This window comes from Drosophila tropicalis, unplaced genomic scaffold (assembly GCF_018151085.1).
Source record: "Drosophila tropicalis isolate 14030-0801.00 unplaced genomic scaffold, ASM1815108v1 contig_443, whole genome shotgun sequence".
In the NCBI taxonomy this organism is placed as follows: Eukaryota; Metazoa; Arthropoda; class Insecta; order Diptera; family Drosophilidae; genus Drosophila; species Drosophila tropicalis.
This window is the reverse complement of record NW_027172907.1, coordinates 1977802-1995769: the sequence shown is the minus strand read 5'-3', so window position 1 is coordinate 1995769 and position 17968 is coordinate 1977802. Positions and strand designations below refer to the sequence as shown.

Here is a 17968-nt window from a genome sequence, read left to right as displayed (position 1 = left end):
CGCGTATTTAGCCAAGTTAACATCGTTAAAAAGTAAATTGCGAAATCAATTAAATGTTAAAGGTTTAAACGCAATTTTACGTATAAGGTTTGTTTTTGAAATGATTGGCTATTTAGTGTATATTTAATAGATTCCTTTTAATTTTACAGATATGGATTACGCCGTCATGGCAAATGTTGTGTTAATTTTAAAGTACCTGTAAAGTACTTATCTTTAATTAAAGGCTCTGACAAATATGAAGAAACAAATAATGAAATTGATGACATAGCTTCACTAATATAATTTGATATATATCAATAAAATAAAATTTATATTAAATGTTATACACCAAGTGTTTTTATAGTTAGCTTATTTTTAAGCTTTTTTTTATTAAATGTTTATAAGCCTATTCTAGCTTATTTTTTCCTTAAATTTAGCTTATGGTGGCTCTAAATTTCTGGCAACACTGCCGATCCGTAAGAAATATAGAATATTGCCATAAAAAAGTGAGTATTCGCCGTAAAAAGTGAATATTCGCCGTAAGAATTGAATATTTGCCGAACCATGTTTGCTCGATGCAGTGTTGATATTTTGGCTTCTTTTCGGTCAGATCTGGCTAATTTTCAAAGGCGATTGCGGATAAAATTCGGCAATTGCGGATAGCGGAAAATTTGGCTTATTTAAGAAATGAAACAGTGCTTCAAAATGTCAAACGTTTCCCTGTATTTACCCGCAAAAGCGAACGCTTACCAACACCGTGACAATGAAAATAAATCTAATAACATACACAATAACAAAACGTGCAACATAATTGCAAGCTAAAAGATGCCCACTGAAATCGAAAATCTGAATCCCAATGTCTATGGCAAGATTAAGGAGCGAATCGTCACCGCAATAGAAGCAGATGAGAATGTTCCAGATCCTTTCGATAAAAGGGAGATTTTCGGTATGTAAAGAACAAACATTAACAAGTTGAAAAAAATGAAAATAAAACCCCGTTCCTGACAGATCTCATTCGCCACATTAATGACCCGGAGCATCCACTTACACTCGAAGAGCTGCATGTGGTCCAGGAGGAACTGATACGTATCAATGACTCTCAGAATTCGGTGCACATCAATTTTACTCCCACCATACCACATTGTTCGATGGCCACCTTGATTGGCCTGTCCATAAGAGTCAAACTACTGCGATCATTACCCACAAGGTTTAAGGTCACAGTGGAGATTACCCCCGGCACACATGCGTCCGAGTTAGCTGTTAACAAACAGCTGGCGGATAAAGAGCGTGTGGCTGCTGCCTTGGAGAACAAACATTTGGCTGAGGTTATCAATCAGTGTATTTCAGCAAGGGGTTAATGGTAAAGAGCGCGATTAGGAATTGGCTGGCGAATGGAGGACAGGAGAAAAAACTTAATATTAGTGATAGAATTAGAAAGTTGTAGCTAAACAAACATATTTGTACAATAAATTTTGTTGTACCCAAACATTTTATAATCCCATATTTTGTTTGTTTCGGTGGGTATAAATTGATTTGTCTATAATTTCTAAGCGTTTATTAGACAAATGAGAAGAAAATTATGGGCAAGTGTTTTTTTGTTTTGTACTATGCACTGAATTCATCTTTAAAAACCTAATATTGTTCACTTAGAGATTGTCAGATATAATCGTGAACAAATAAAAAAATACTTAATCGTAATTTGATTTAATTTCAAACGAAAATACGCCATCATAACAGCATTTGAATGTTAAACGGTTCGACTACTAAACAAATTAAATTTGCTATCGATTATGTTTAAAAAAATGTACATATTTATATTTTCATTTCTCCAAACTATCCTCTAAAATAACGTTTAACAAAACACAGCACTTGTAGTGAGGGGAAAAGGAAAGGGAATTTGGGTTTGGGGTTGTGTAACTATGAACTACTGCAAAATATATTGTTACTCCTGCTTAGGCGGCGTTGACGTTGGATCCTTTACACGTCCAACTGTGTATCCAGTATGAGGCTGCTGTACACTGCTGGCAGTGGCGGTGGAAGATGAGGCGTATGCGGTAGTAGTGGCAGCGTTGGGTTTTGGTTTAGTGGGATCGTGCTTGAACGTCTTTACCATAGGTCCCTTGCCGGCCTTGGCAAAGCGTATTTCATCCAAACGTTGACGTTCTTCTATTTCTTTGGTAATTTTCATGTTGTCCCATGCTTTAGAAAGGGTGAAAAAGGAAAGGAGAGAGAAATTAAACAATTTGTATAATCACTTTTAAAATATACTTTATGAGCACACTTACATTCTTTCATACCGCCTACAAATCCCTTTTTCTTTGCTGGCAAGGCGCTAGGTGAATGTGTCAACATCTTCTCTATTTTGAAATAGTCCCGCACCGCTGGAATTCTCAAAACGGCTACTTGGCCAAGGGAAATAAAGTTACTACATGCCCAATAAGTTAGGATAGCAGATGGGAAATTCATAGTAAAAGGGAAAATCACCAGAGGAAGAGCCCTTAGTACATATTTCATTGTATTCATATTGGCAGCCGACAAACGAGCACTGTCCGTGCCAATTTCAATTGTAAGATAAAGTGTAGCCGATGTTATCAAAGGAAGTAGATAGAAAGGATCCGCTAATGTTAGATCCTGAAACCACCAAAGTCCACCGTCTCGCATGGATTCAACTGGGGCATTCGCCATTTGCCTGAGACCCATGAAAAAGGAAATGAATAGAGGAGCCTGAGCCAGAGGCACAACCATATTCTTGAGAGGATTAACGCCCTTCTCACGCATAAACAGCATCATTTCCTGGGCATAGCGAGCCGATTCAATGGCATTTCCCGATTGCCTAGCCTCAGTCATTTTGAGCTGGAGCAACTGCATTTGTGGCATGTTGTTACTCATTTTTGCTGAATTTCTTTGGGCCACAATCACCAAGGGGAATATCAGAGTACGAACAACCAAAGTGCCAATGGCAATGGCGCCCCACCATGGTATATCCCAAGAGCAGTGCAGAACTTCCATACAATTCTGCACAATACCCACTGGGGAGTAGCCACCCAATCCAATAGAGGCGAATGTGGGTTCACCTGCTACACTAAGAACTTCCATTGCATCTGTTCCGGAGGAACTGAGCAGTTCGGTGGCAGCAGGGACGGCTGGAGGTTCTGGTATATCGGGTAATTCCACCAGCTCTTTGGTAGATACGGATTCCGGTGAAGCCACAGTCTCAGCTACCGGCGTTGTGTTACTAGCAAATCGTGGGCTCATTCCCAGTCCCACGGAGGATGACAGCAAGAATTGTGGTGGCAGGGCCATAGGGGCGGGCCTTACGTTTGATTTGATCGCCAAATGCATATCCCTCTTATTGCAGCAATTGCTGCTGGCGGGGATCTGTTTGTGGAATTTGAAATTTTGAATTTTAGGTTATGTCATACATTCCCCCTCTCAATGAACCAAGAGAAACTTGGTATGCTCACCTGTGCGGTCAATCGCCAAGCGTTTGCTGCTCTCCATATATGTACACGCTTGGCCAGCATTTTTCCAGTCGAGCTTCCACTTCCTTTTACACTGTGATTTTAATTTAAAAATTGTTATTCTTATATTGGTCGAATTTCAATAATTTTACTATAATGTTTGCTATCGTAAGACACAAAAAGAGAAGGCAACAGTGTTCGATAGTTAAACGTTAAGAGTCTTACGTGTAGCCTACTTGTAGCGTAAGCAAAAAACGTAACGTAAGATACGATGCACGTTATAACCATATGTTTAAGGCGCGTAAATTTGAACTTAAACTCGTATTTCAGTCTATCCGGTTTACTTTCAATTTAGTTTTGATTTCTCTCTTTAACTCTTTACAATAAATTTTGTTTTTGGTTCAATATGATTATATATGTAGTAATTAATAATTCTTAGCCTACTGAGACTTACAATTGAATTAATTAATACACACAAAAAAATAAACCTACAAATTAAAGTTGAAAACTAACAGCTTTACTTGAACAATTCCATGACAATGTTTTAGTTAATATGAATATTTACTTAAATGTGCTTTTTTATTAATGACATTAAGCATGGATTTCAAAAGGTCAGAAATAGTTTAGTACATTTTACGCTTATATAAATGTTAAATGTCAAGTTATGCGTCACTAATTCGGTTAATCAAAATGCCAAAATTTCATATTCAAATATTGAGCCAAAGCTTAAAAAATTGCCATTTGTTTGGATTTTATTAGACTAATACTTAATAAAAACCATAAAAAGTGTTTTCCTTAAACAAAAGACTAAATTGATCCAGCTAAAGGAACTTTAAATAAATTTTAGCTATGGTAAATGTATTGTTCGCATAACACAAGCTTTTATATTATAAAAGACAATCTTGATTTGAATTTTAAAAATATTAAACATTTATTATTTACCGACAATCATCGAATACAATTAGTTTTTGCTCTTCTGATTCGATTATTACATAATAATATTTGTTTAAACAATCACATGTGTGTGTTTTAATATTAGTTAGGGTAATTAAGTTTCGTTATGTTTTCCCTCTATCATTATAAAAACGATACACTTTATAAGATCTGCTTGACAACAATTTATTGCAAAAACATATTTTTGCACAAAACTGAGTTCACCTCGCCCCTCATTTGCATTAGTTAATAGACTTGAGAAATGATATGGCAATTAGTTTACCATAGGAATCAGTGTGAATTATTGTAGCCGCCAAAAATAGCAAAAAAAAAAAGACCGAGATACGAAAGTTGTTCCGTAGTTTTCATACTCTTACAAGTTGTCTTATGACTCTTCCCCCACCGTCGTCAAAGTGGAAACACGTTTTATCTCAAGTGAATTTCTAACAAATCTTAGGTTGGTGGGAGATTCTTCCTTCTAACAATAAGTCGTTGCACACTTCTGTCCAAAATCAATATACCCGTTTTTGCAAGAGTATAACAATAGCCAAAACAAATGTTTGGATATGCAAATCAAATTTGCTTATTAGATGGGTGAATATGTTTCAAATATCTACATAAATACATACATATGTATATAGACCAATATTTCTCAGATTTTTTGGTGCTTCTGTTGCTTGATCGTTCCCAAAAAATGCCCACATAATTATTTTCCATTAGCTAAATGACATCTAATATTTCCCGAGATATTATATATAGAAGTTTTCACAAATATTATTTATTTAAGTCGATTACAATTGTCATATTATTTTTTTTGATTTTCCAGTTAAGCTAATAAGAAAACAATCGACATTTTAAAATTTGCATAATTTCTTTTATTAAAAATGCATAATTAATAAATGGAAACAAGATTTTGCTTTGTGTAATCTAATATCTTCGACTCTTTTAAAGTTTAAATAATTAAATGGACAGATTCGAAAGGGTGGTATGGGAATTCAGGACACTCTCCCGGAAGCTTTATTTTCTAGATCTGTCCATTAAAACTGATAGAAAAGGTCTAAAAAACATTTTTGATTTTCCTTTGATATCGAAAACAATTTAAATAAATAGATTAATATTATTATGTCCTTAGTTACTGACTGAAAAATATTTTGTGTGTCTTGTGTTATTGTTAATAATTTGAATCATTTGAACTATTACACTAAATAACCAATGAAACATTTCTTCAATAAGGACGAGAAGGCCAAAAAATATGTAATTTTGGAGAGTTTCAAATTTAGCATTTTGGGTTTTTTGTTTTATCTTCCACATATATATAATGTATATACATATATACATATTGAGTTTGGATTTGGAAACCGATTTGTTAAAAATATTCAGCTAAACATATCTCGGGGAATATCTATCGGATTTATTCTCTATTTCAGCTGTAAATGGACATAGTCCAAAAATGAACCGACCTTTTAGATGTGCAAATATATATGTAAATAATGTTGTACTATTAATTAATAAAAATAATGTGCATGATGTTTGTACTCATTCGGTATACTCTTTTGCCCACCATAATTAGCCTTTAAGCAGCGTTTTTATGGAAGATATGGATATGGGCAATAGTTATAAGCTCAGTTAAAAGCGTCTTTGATTGCATTCAATAAAAGTCGAATTCGTTTTGGTCACTTAATCATATGATTTAAGTAGCTGCTCAATTTTAATGCGTCTTGCTGGCAGGGATGGATGCATTAGAGAGAGAGAGAGAGAAAAAGAGAGAGATTAACCTTTTTCTTTTTTTCAAAAGCGACATTCGAAATGTTTTCAATGTCAAAAAGGGTGTCATAAAATTCAAATTCACAAAACTTGTGGGCAGTAAAACCGAAATAAGTATGTAACATTTATACTACATATGTACATATATAGAGATCTAGCCCTGTGGTTTTAATCGATTAGCATATGTATCTATTCACCATGATTTCACTTTCTATAGTTTTGATGTGAATGCCTTAATTTACGGGTTCTCGTTCCCAAATAAAGTCTGGGAGAAGAATCAAGGTCAGAAGAGACCTCCTATGATGTGATGCCTTAAGAAGATAGTCGCATCATTTCAGGTTGGCAATGTTTAGCACAGTGGTCGGATCTCAAAGTTTTTTTTTTGTCCCCCCCCCCATCAAGTTTAAAAATATGTCCAAATTAGGTCCTAAGTAATTAAGATCAGGGCATATATACTTAAAGGGAATTGATCTATTTAGTATGTCTGAAAAGTGTATTATATCATTGTAAGTTTTGGCCTATTTCTTTAAACTTAGCCCCACTGTTTTCGGAGGTGTCAAAATTCTTAATTATGATAAAGAGGTGCCGCAGACGTTTTGTTTCTTCCGATAAGGTGAGCCCAGAGACAAATCCTGTTTTTGGTTTTAGTTTCTTCTCTTTCAGTTTTATGATATGTATATCTATATCTTGTGTTGACTATTAATTAAGTATTAACTCAATTTTATGGCCCAATTTGTTAAACGAACACATTTTCATATCCGAGACACGAAGGCGGCGTCGTCTGCAAAACTGGAAACTGGAAACGAAAAACTAACAAAATGTGAAAACCGAGCCACAGATCAAGTGGGGGCCATAAATTATGCAAAAAATATAGAAATAAATAGTTGTTTTTGGTTTGTCGTAGGTACACACACACGCACACTAACACACATATGCTTAAAATGCATTTAATCAAGTTTCGGGTTTTAGTCGTATTTCTTTTGCCTTTTTTTGGGTGTGCCGCACTCTGATCCGACATTGACATTGCCGCATGGGGCGATTGCTTTTAATTTTTATTTCTATGATAATGATGATGAGATGAAATGATGATGATTGTGATGGGTTTAGCTTGTTCGCTCTAGTTTGCCCAAATTTCAACTCTTTTTATTGTTATTTAGATTAATTTCCTGCACTTCGAGTCGCTGGTGGATGCTGTTAGCCGTAAAAGTTGTTTTTGGCTAGGCGGATCGGGTTGCCGGATTGCCAGCTATAGATCGATAATTTACTATAAAATCGTTTGTCTAAGCAGTCAGAGTCATCACATCCAATTGTCTAACAGTTCGAGCAACAACTGCCAGCAAATTTTCAAAGATGTTCCGTTACGTAAGTAGTCGCTACATTATCATCATCCAGTGTCTTCCCAACTGGTGCTCACCCTAAGGATACTATTCTCTCCTCATTTCCTTAGGTGCTTATTGCATCCGCTGTTTTGGCCTGCGCCATCGCTGCCAATCCCAATGACTACAATGCCTACGCCACCAAGGCAGCCGGTGATATCCGTCCCGATGGTGGATATGAATTTGTCTATGAGACCAGCAATGGTATTGCCGCCCAGGAAGCGGGTGTTGGCGGTAATCATGCCACTGGCAGCTACTCCTACTACTCACCGGAAGGTGAGCTTGTCCAATTGTCCTACTTGGCCGATGAGAATGGATTCCAGCCACAGAGCCCCTGGCTGCCAACTCCACCACCAATCCCAGCTGCCATCCAGAAGAGCCTGCAATACATTGCCACTCATCCTCAATACCAAGAGAAGCCACAGAGCGCAGGACGTGTTGCCGGTGGTCGTTTCGGTTTCCTGAAGTCAATTGCCGGTTAAGACAGGAAATTGCACATTTTCAATCTTAAGAAACCTTTTTTTTTTGTGTTCGGAATAAAAGCTTTATTGAAATAATTCAAAAAAAGAAGATCTGAATCTAGACAAGAATAGATATCATAGTTAAAGTGAAACACCTGTCAACTGAACGAAATGTCGTGAAGTCTAAACAGGATTTGTGATTCGTAAAAGAAATTCGATCGCTGAAAGGGACTTCTGATAATCCATGTTGCATACACTATATACACTATATATCCATGGTTGTATACACTATATACATATACACTGATAATCGTTCAACAGTGAATACAGTGATGTAAATCCTTTGGAACACACACATAAGCCACGGACGTTTTCATCATAGATCAAAGAAAGATCAAAGCCAAAAATATAAGATCTTTGCGTCTGTGTTGAAGACCATCAGAGTCAAAATTGTATCCGAGTACAACCCAAGGATTTCAGGATCTCCTCTGCAGGTCATAAAAGTTTTTGCAGTTGATCAATTGGAAGTTGTCTACTTGCCAAACAAAATGCAGTGAATTAACGACAAAGATCTAGAGTTCTTATCTAAGAAATGAATCCTTGTCCTTGAATTTTGAAATACCAAAAAGTGATCTTCGGAAATGAAGTAAGTGCAAGGAGGTGTGCTCTCTAGCCGAGCTCTTTCTAGATTGAGCTGATCATCAGGAGCTCAGAGTAAAGTTGCAACTTGTTGTTTATGAGCACTCTTTCTGATTTTTGGACTTTTAAGATTTTCCAAATCCCGAATCCCACTAAGTGGCCAACAAACTGGAAAAACCATGAAATCCTTAATAACTCTGCTCTCCGAGATGAGATGTTCTTTTTACCAAAGAAAGACTTGATGAATGGAGTTTTATGATACCTCTTTCGTCTTGATCCTTCAAGGGAATCGCGAGATATTTGCCATTTTTCGTCAAACCAAAAAGTCCTCTTATCTCAGTTTCCTAAAGGACTTTCCAGGATTTGTTTATGTCAGTATAAGCGGATCATCATGGTCTTCGATCTGACTAATCATGTCCTGTTCGTTCTTTAATTGACTGAGTTATAAGGACATTTATGTGTTTCTTGCGATTTTTAGCTATTTTTCTGGCTCACCCCCCTTACAAAAATTCGAGCAATATTTACGGAAGGATATTAAAAATCCTTGAATGCAGATCGATAGTTGCGTTCCTGGAGAATCCAAACAAGGGAGTCCTGTCGAATTCGACCCATGTCCTGCGGAGATATGAGCTCGAGAATATTATCCTTTTTTTAGATTTTCTCTTTAAAATTCTCAAATCCTGCCGCAGGATAAAGGAAATGGTTTCCTAGGATATCCGTCCTTAACGGTCTCTACAAATTGGCATTAGAAAATGTTGGGGTCATATAAGGAAGCAGGACATGTAAATTTCCGAAAAGGTCCTATTTCTCAGCTACTGGAGTTGACAGGCGATCTGCATGGTCAAGGACTTTAAGTTGGCAAAAAGACATCCCATTCGTGTTCCTATGGTACTTAATTTCGCCAATATAATAAAGCAGTGGACGTGGGTCGGACCTAATCGTCGGTTCCAGAACGACGTTCAGGCTTACAATAATCCCGCTGAATTACCTGAGAGTCGCGCACCAGCAGAAGCCTTTTATTTTGACTTCACAGTCTGTCACGGAGTGCTCCACTGTCAGGTAAACATAACCCAGATTTGGGATCTGCAATTAGCCCATCTGGCTTTAATCGTCAATGTCCACACAGACAAGTTATAATGCCAATCTAAGCCGTCGCCTCATTACCAAAAACACCGACCTGCTAGCCTTCGGGCAGCAGGTAACAGGAGCGGCCAGAGAGCTTTTTGGTGCAGAAAAGGAAATGCCAGATGAACTGTCTGAAATGCACAGTAAAGCATGCTATAAATCATGTATAGCATACTTTTAGGCTGGTACACTCAGGTGTTTACCCATTTCTGTCACATTTCCGAAAGAGTTTTTGCCATCAGCGGGAACTTCTTTGGCTTTTCATAACGTCCGATTAGAATGAAGAGATATTAATCATAAATGTGGGTCAAATGATTATGACCATGCTCAGAGGATTATAGCTTAAGCTCAAGAAAAAAGATAAGGAGTAAATGAGTCGGAATATATGTGCATTTCTTTATCAAATAGCTTGTCGGAGAAACAAAGGAGAGATGGGAGATATTTGTATTGTGTCGTAAAACGTCCCTCAACAGGATGAAATGCTGTTCTGGAACCTTTTTTAGATGGTTATATCCCAATATCTGTAGAGACTCAACTTTAGTCCAGATCTTAAAATGATGATCTCTTTTACAAAGTGGAAAAGTATCTTATTCTTAGGAAATGTTTTCCCCTTCTGCCTGCTAATAGACAAAATTGGCAATGTCTGAACTTAAATAATAACATTTTTTGGCAACAAAAAAGTATTTGTATTAGCATTCACACAGACATACACATACATATGTATATGGTATTTGACACCCTTGGGGGCCCATTAATTTTTGCCTGAATAAACAAAACAAAACCAAAATGAACAGAAGCTCTAAGTGAGATAGAAAATTTACGATGACACTCGTAAGGTATTTTACGTTCAAGTCTAAGACTGACGTTTGTATGTTTTTATTTTTTCTTTTCATTTTCTCTTCCATGATTTTTTCTTTTGCTATCGATGGTCGTAGTCGCATTTAATTAATAACAAAAGCCGCTAACCCAACCGAAATGACAAGCCGAACGCGTGTTGGCGCCTTAACAAATGTTTATTCATTATTTCGATTGTGTGTACCCTAACCACGGGAGACTTGTCCAAAACCTAATTTAGTTAGTAACTTAATAAATTCAAAGAAATAAAATGTCAATCAATTTGTTAGACGTAAACGTATTTTCCAATCAAAACAAGCAGTAAAGTTGAATTCAAAATTTCTTTCAAATCTAAGTATTTTGTAGGGTATAGAAATGTCGTCTCTACTTCAGGGTATAAATAACAGACAACGACTTGGCTTTGAGGTAGCCTGAAGTTTTGCAAGACATTAAAGCATATCCGACTGGGCAAAAAATCTCATCTCATCAAGTGAATAATGCTTTAGTCAGTTTGACTAGTGGCTTAAGAACGGGAATTTTGAACAGAGTTCTTCTTTACCATCCCGATCTTAGCAAGTTAGAAGAGCTCATCGATTTTTAGTCCTTTTTTGAGGTTTGATTTTTCATACTTTAAAAGGAATTTCTTAAATCAATTATAAATATTATTATCCCCGATGGAAATAGCTTTCAGACTGTATTCACGGAAGGGAATGCCACATTGGGAGTTGAATTCGAGAATATAGAGAGGGTATAGAGACTTCGAGAATTTGTTTAATAAGTTAGCCAAGTGATCTTCAACATATTTTGCACTACTAATGGTATTTATTATGAATTTAAGTCAAGATTAGATATGAAAATATAAAACATTATTAGTTTGGAATTTATGTGAATAAATCTAAATCTGCATTTATGATTTTCTATAAGATTAAGAAGAATGTAAAAAAATAAAAACGCTCTATGTATCTAACCATCTGTCTATCTACCGTGAGGCTGCAAACACACGCACAAACACACATGTGTATTTGTGTGTGTGTGTGTGTGTGTGTATAATGAAAACAAATAAGCTGACTGAATTTTTGATCGTTAAACTCGGTCAAATTCATAATTTCGAGCAATCAAATGGAATATTGTTTTGTATCTCACCAGGGTGTAGGTGTAGGTCAGTCTGAATTGGTATAAAAACCGTTTGCAAATCAAGTTTCGAAATCAGTAACAGTTTTCGGTTATCAGTTATCACTTATCCACGGACAATGCTTAAAATTGTAAGTGAACATAAATTTCCATATTTAACGATTGGTTCTGATGCATTTGAGATATTTCAGGCTCTTCTCAGCATCATGGCCATGGCTATGGTCCAGGCCATCAGTGACGAATCGCAGGCGGTAATTGTCCAATATGAAAACGAGATCAAGTCCGATGGCAGTTATAATTGGGCCTATGGCACCTCCAATCAGATACAGGCCCAGGAGAGTGGTGTGGGCAGCGCCTATGCTGCAGGATCGGTTCAATATGTGGCTCCAGATGGCCAGTCGATACAATTGGAGTATACTGCCGATGAGCATGGTTACCAGCCAAGAGGCGCACATCTGCCCACTCCACCGCCCATTCCTGATTACATTCTGAGGGGATTGGCTTATATTGAGGCACATCCGTTTACTCGCATCCAGCTGAAAAAGTAGCCAAACAAACAAAACACTTAGTGATAATTTTAGACAAATTTTCGTTCGTTTTTTTTTTTTTTTTTTTTAGTTTAATATTTTTGTTGCTTAGTAAATAGTTGAAAAATAATAATAGCTTTTTGTGGTTTTTATTTACTATTTCTCTTTATTCCCTGGAAACAGTTCTTGTTTTGTGATATATATGTAGTTGTTGTTGTTGTATTCACAATAATGAAAAACCGTTTTGCACTTTAAAAGTGCCCAGAAAAAAAATATGAAGAATACTTTTGGGGGTCGTTCTGAATTCAGTCAGTAATTAACAAAATATTTAAGGAAAAAAGAAAATCTGATAAAAAACCGTTTAATTGGCAAATACATTTGGGGAAATGTTTCGAGTTCGGACACTTTAAGAAGTTTCCAAAAATCACATTGAGAACGCTTTGAAGATTTAACAAAAATGAGAACAACCAAACAACAGAAGTGAAGCAAAGAGTTCGTGGAAACTCTGTGAAACGATTTGAAAACGAACTAGATGCTATAATGAAGCCTAGTTCTAATCCTAGATCCTAGAGGGTAACCTAAATACAATGTACGACAATCAATCGAATAATCGTTGAGGGCGGCTGCCAAAACTAAAGTTACTAGCGGTCCATTTTTCTTCGGTCAGGTCAGCTGCATAATCAGTTGCTTCCAGATCTATCAATAACAGTTGACACGCTGACCCGCCCCTCATAGTGCGAATTATATGGGCGGCCAACTGTCACATCCAGCAAAGAAGATTGATCATTAATTGGTTAGACTGTGTTGTATTCTTTTAAATTCAAAAATCGTTTTGATGTACAATGATTGCAGTTTCTGTTGGAGTTTGCTTTGCCTAATCTTGATCGATTTCATCAGTTTAGTTGTGTATGTACTTTCGAATGATTAAATTTTGATCGAAATTGTATATATGTATGTATGTTTATGGGTATGTATGTAAATGAACGACGCAAAAGCCAACCAACCATCTTTTAGCTACGTTAACTGGGCTAAGTTTCGAGGGAATTACGAGTTAGAGGAGTTCAGAACAACTCCATTTGGCTTTTGCATATTCTTCTTCTTGTTAATATTATTATTGGTATTATCATTTTTTCATTTTTAGTTTTGTTCTCTTAGTCTTTACTGAAAATACAAAGTGCACATGTATCTCGGGTTAGGTTTAGGATTAGGGCCCTTCTTTATAGGCGTCTGCTGCTGGCTTCTATATGTTTTTCTTTCGTTTCACTTTCTGTGTTTTTTTTGTTTGTTTTTGTTTTTATACAATAAGTTAACGTTTTATTTGCATAGGCATCTCTTGTTAATTTAAACTTGTTCTTTACTCTTTTTTTGTTTTGCTCTGCTAAACAGAAACATAGCTTAGTTAATTTCAAAAAAAAAAAATTAATAATTCCTTTATCTTTTGTTTTCTTTCCCTTTCATTTTCCTTTATCGCCAATAAAGAATTTTGCAATTTTCTTATTGTTTTGCTTGTTTTTTTTTTTTTTGTTTTTTTTAAGGGTTTTGTTAATTTTTTTTTGTATCCTTTTTTGAGTAAATTATAAAAGAGTAGAAAAATCTAATAGATATTTTTGTTTTTTTTTTTTTTGTGGTTTTTGTTTGTTTTTTGTTTTTGCAAAAAGTGCTATTCGCTCAAAAATTATTATATATGTTTTCTTGTTGATGCTGATTTTGGTTTTGTTTTGCTAAAGTACATTACATATCGTTCGAATTTAGTTCTCGAATACAAAACACAAAACTTCAACTTAACAATGATTTTAAGAAATTGGAAACATGAATAATTTCAAACTGCCTGTCTAATTGTAAATTTCAAAAAAAAAGATATATATATATATATATGTAAATGTTATTAACCCAAAAAATAATGTGTCAAATGTGTGTGTTTGTGTGTATGTTGGTGTTGGTGTGTGTATAAGGATATCTGTGTGAGTGTATGTGTCTCTAGCTGTCTTCATGCCGTTGTTGGAGATGCTGCCGCAGCACTACAGGCCGCATTGGTCAATGTTGTTGTAGGTGGATGCGTAGCATTCACCACACGGTTTGTGTTATCGAGCGTCTTCGAGTGCATCAACTGCATTAGATAATGCTGCTGAGTGGGCTTATGCAAAGCCAACTGGGACAAAGCATCATCGATTGTGAACCACTGACGTTTGCGTCCAATGTTGCGAGAATCCTCCCATTCGTCTAGCTCCTGGGTTACATTCATAACAAACACCTCAGTGCGATGCATGTGATCGTTGTTCTGTAAAAAGTGAAAGAATATTTTATATTGTGAAATCGACTCTCTCTACTCCATCTCTCAAATTGAAATTAATTTCTATAAAATCACGAAGAAGCTATCTTTGAAATAACCTTAGCAATTGGAACATTTGCCTTTTGTTCATACTAGGGGCGTTGACTGAACCCTTTAACGGAACTCCCTGTTTAAATGAATGGTTTTAACTCTGTTTTGGGTTCATTCTTCAGTCTGAATTACACAACGTAACTATTTGTCAACTACGCAAATTTGACATTAGCCGATGTTCCAATTAGATCAGTCGATTACATAAAATTCACCTCAAATACGCCCAAACAGCGACCTAGACTGCCAACGACTCCAGCCTCTTCCAGCACTTCACGTACAGCGGTGACAGAAGGCTCTTCTTCGGGTTCTACACCTCCGCCTGGTACAATCCATAACCCTGGACGTCGTGAGGAAGTGACCAAAAGCACCTAAGACAGAATATACATATGAGATTCAACCTTTTGAGTAAAGTCAATTTAAAAACTATTTACCTCCGCTTCATTCTCGGAGCGCACACAAATGCAGGCCGCACGACGCCTGAATCCATCCTTATCGTAGATTCGTGTGGAATTGGGCTTCTCCTTGACCATCTGAGTTGGAAATAAAAAAATACATGTGAGTTGGAGTTGACAAACACGTTTGCAAACTGATTTACAGGTTGGCCGTCAATCGTCTAAATGACTTAACTCTCAATCGTAAATATGTATATTTTGTATGTGTATTTATAAATATATGGTGAAACTGATAAATCGCACTGGCGTCCCATAGACCCACTAGCCTCAGCTCTCAATTTATCATTTTATAGCTGTCGCGTTTAATTTGAACTATGCGGGCACATGAAAATCGTGATTCTACTCTCCTTATCATCTGATATGAGTGCGAAATGATTACAAAGGCGGCATTAATTGCAGTACCCCAACAGACCTTATCACAGGCAGTCGGTCTGGTGTGTGTTTCAAGTCCCGTTTGCCAGTACTGGAATTAGCTAGTCATGCTTAAAGACCGACCTTGACAATAGAAAACAAAACCAAAAGTACTACAGGCAGGGCAGGGGTACACCTTAAACTGCCATGTTGTCCCGATTTGCTACCATTATATATACAAATATTTTGTTAATCAGCCTCAAGGATCCACTTAATATGTAACCGGCTATGAAGGACTTGGACTAGGCTAAAGTCTAGATTCACGGACAACAGCAATGGGATGAAGATCACTGATCATGTTATTGTTATTAATGAATCCTGTTTGTTTTTTAAATTTTCACTGCATTGAACAATTACTGCACATTTAAATATCCTTATTTTCTTTTGATTTATTAGTTCAATTGTAGTAATTGATTAGTTTGCTTCTTCGAGGCACAAGACTTTCTTTTTATAGACACTCCGATAAGAGTTTCCGTTGCTGTTGCCGCTTCAATATGAAATGCCATCTCACTCACATTCACGGCCCCTTTTTGCATAGAAGCAAAGCCAATGCCGTGCTCCTGTTGCAACAACACTTGCCATCTCACTCTTATTCATTGCACCAACGTGTTTACATTTGTTTTCTTAGGCTCTGTTTATCGGGCGGTTTTAAGTAACTTTAGGTATATGTTTAGCTTGAATATTTACTCATTTTCATTCAATGTAAACATTATTTTGCCCTACCCCCCACCCCAGGATCACTATAACCAATTTATACCAGATTTATTCGGTGAAGACATATGAATTTGAAAAAAAATTGCACACGGATAAACGAGAAATGGAGCAATAGAAAAAATTCCAGATCGAGGGACTAACTTGAAAACTGTAATACAATACTGGGCAAAGTAGCTCCAATTGCAATTGCACTGCACTTTTAGTAAACAAGCGCCGAGCCCCGCACGGCCCGAATGTTTTGTTGTTCTGTGTTGTGTACATTTGTTTGAGGCCAACATCTGGAAAGGCTTTTGGGCTTACGTTTTTGCTGGGTTGTGTAAGTACGCGACGGCGCCAAATGGAAAATTCAACGTTGCCTTTAAGAAGATTGTTAAAATGCTGCGCTGCTCACGGCTCGACACTGCTGCAACAAGTGTGGCTGTGTGTGTGTGTGTGTATGGGTATGTTTATCGGTTTGTTTGTATGTGAATTACAGTAGCCGGTCGTGATCTCGTGCCGACGTTTTTACTTCTCTCTTGTTTTTTTTTTTTTTTTTGCCAGGTGCTTTTTGGTTTGCCGTTCGTGTCTTGTCTCGTTTTTGCGCTGTTATGTGTCGGTGGCCTGTGTGTGTGTGTAGATTTGTTGTTGTTGTTGTTGAAGTAACGAAAAAAGAACTGCGCGTCAAGTGGTAAAGTGAAGGTGTGGGGGAGGAGTGTGTGTGTATGTGTTTAATATATGTATGTATGTGTGTGATGAGAAGAAACAGAAACTTGTTGAAATTAAAGAAAAAAAAAGAATTATAAAAGGAAAAAAGAAAAAGGAAATAAAGCGCAGACAGGGCAGAATTATTTAACTACTTTTGCAATGGTTGCATGTTGTTTTTGTTTTTGGTTGTGAGTGTGTGTGGGAGAAAGATTGAAAGTGTGTGTGCGTTTGTGTTAAGTAGAGAGAGAGAAAGAGAGAGCGCGCGTGTGAATGCGGTTGAGGTTGCTCTGTGTGTGTGTTTTTGATGGGGAAATGGAAGGGAGAGGGGTCTTGTTGCAGTCACTTGGTCTCTTTGTCCTTTCCTGCTTTCCAAAGTACGGTTAGATATTTTGAGCTGCTGCTTCTAATTACTGTTGTTGTTATATTATTTTCTTTTTTGTTGCAATTCGTGCAGCTTTCCGTCCTTTTTCTTTGTATTTGTTGTCTTGTCGTCGTTGCCGACTTTTAAAGTTTTCCTTATCTGGAGCCGAAAGCACATTCGTTTTTCTTTTCCATTGCTGCTGCTACACATACACACAGCGGCTTCCCGTTTATCGCAAATATGCTGACAAACTATTTCTTGTTTTTGGGACGATGAACTTATTGTTATTTTATTTGTTATATCGCGCCGCGCGCGTTATGCCGTAAGACCGCTTTTTGCTGCCGTTTGTAAATTAGTGTTGGGAAATCCATCGATGGAAAGAATTTTTTTTATTTCGAAGACATGTAATTTTTCTTTCTGCGAATCTCAGTGTTGGAAACAGTGTCGATTTGTCAACACCTATTTTTGCAACACCTATTTTTTTTCCTGGCGCCCCCTATTTTTTATCCGGTGGCCAGTTTTTCTGCTCAGTGCCGCCAATCACTTGAAAGTTATGTTTAGAATACTTTTGGGCAGGTGGATTCAGATGCTTAGCGATTTCTGTGATACCCCGAATTATAGTAAAAGTAATTTCACAATTGAGACAAATGCAGATGCAAAATAAACTTAAGTGTTCTTAGAAATCACGCATTTGACGTGAACATTTTCAGTTTTGAGTCATTCATTATTAATTATG

General features: G+C 36.7%; 5 protein-coding genes across 5 annotated transcripts; 3 read left to right on the top strand and 2 right to left on the bottom strand.

Moving 5' to 3' along the window:
* The first annotated feature begins 716 nt into the window (after positions 1-716).
* Positions 717-1465, top strand: galla-2 (MIP18 family protein galla-2). Its single transcript, XM_068286392.1, has 2 exons — positions 717-925; positions 988-1465. The coding sequence occupies exons 1-2, from the start codon at positions 805-807 to the stop codon at positions 1335-1337; spliced, it is 471 nt and encodes a 156-aa protein (XP_068142493.1). The 5' UTR covers positions 717-804; the 3' UTR covers positions 1338-1465.
* Positions 1466-1767: 302 nt separating this feature from the next.
* Positions 1768-3640, bottom strand: OXA1L (OXA1L mitochondrial inner membrane protein). Its single transcript, XM_068286390.1, has 3 exons — positions 3444-3640; positions 2265-3357; positions 1768-2178 (listed from the first exon to the last, which is right to left on the bottom strand). The coding sequence occupies exons 1-3, from the start codon at positions 3501-3503 to the stop codon at positions 1922-1924; spliced, it is 1410 nt and encodes a 469-aa protein (XP_068142491.1). The 5' UTR covers positions 3504-3640; the 3' UTR covers positions 1768-1921.
* Positions 3641-7410: 3770 nt separating this feature from the next.
* LOC137573988 (pupal cuticle protein Edg-78E-like) lies at positions 7411-7995 on the top strand. Its single transcript, XM_068286094.1, has 2 exons — positions 7411-7499; positions 7585-7995. The coding sequence occupies exons 1-2, from the start codon at positions 7488-7490 to the stop codon at positions 7993-7995; spliced, it is 423 nt and encodes a 140-aa protein (XP_068142195.1). The 5' UTR covers positions 7411-7487.
* A 3827-nt stretch (positions 7996-11822) lies between these two features.
* On the top strand, positions 11823-12251 carry Cpr67Fb (Cuticular protein 67Fb). Its single transcript, XM_068286118.1, has 2 exons — positions 11823-11834; positions 11895-12251. The coding sequence occupies exons 1-2, from the start codon at positions 11823-11825 to the stop codon at positions 12249-12251; spliced, it is 369 nt and encodes a 122-aa protein (XP_068142219.1).
* A 1609-nt stretch (positions 12252-13860) lies between these two features.
* Aps (diphosphoinositol polyphosphate phosphohydrolase 1 Aps) lies at positions 13861-17615 on the bottom strand. Its single transcript, XM_068285887.1, has 4 exons — positions 16488-17615; positions 15042-15140; positions 14823-14978; positions 13861-14508 (listed from the first exon to the last, which is right to left on the bottom strand). Exons 2-4 carry the CDS (start codon positions 15138-15140, stop codon positions 14218-14220), a joined length of 546 nt encoding a protein of 181 aa, XP_068141988.1. The 5' UTR covers positions 16488-17615; the 3' UTR covers positions 13861-14217.
* Positions 17616-17968: the final 353 nt, after the last annotated feature.

Excerpts from the sequence above, each read along its gene's own strand:
- galla-2 (XM_068286392.1), top strand. The coding sequence starts at position 805 with ATGCCCACTGAAATCGAAAATCTGAATCCCAATGTCTATGGCAAGATT. Across the intron at positions 926-987 it reads CGATAAAAGGGAGATTTTCG|ATCTCATTCGCCACATTAAT; the intron begins GTATGTAAAGAA and ends CGTTCCTGACAG.
- OXA1L (XM_068286390.1), bottom strand. The coding sequence starts at position 3,503 with ATGCTGGCCAAGCGTGTACATATATGGAGAGCAGCAAACGCTTGGCGA. Across the intron at positions 3,358-3,443 it reads CTTGGCGATTGACCGCACAG|ATCCCCGCCAGCAGCAATTG; the intron begins GTGAGCATACCA and ends TTCCACAAACAG. Across the intron at positions 2,179-2,264 it reads TGTAGGCGGTATGAAAGAAT|CATGGGACAACATGAAAATT; the intron begins GTAAGTGTGCTC and ends CCCTTTCTAAAG.
- Aps (XM_068285887.1), bottom strand. The coding sequence starts at position 15,140 with ATGGTCAAGGAGAAGCCCAATTCCACACGAATCTACGATAAGGATGGA. Across the intron at positions 14,979-15,041 it reads GCTCCGAGAATGAAGCGGAG|GTGCTTTTGGTCACTTCCTC; the intron begins GTAAATAGTTTT and ends ATTCTGTCTTAG. Across the intron at positions 14,509-14,822 it reads GCTGTTTGGGCGTATTTGAG|AACAACGATCACATGCATCG; the intron begins GTGAATTTTATG and ends CACTTTTTACAG.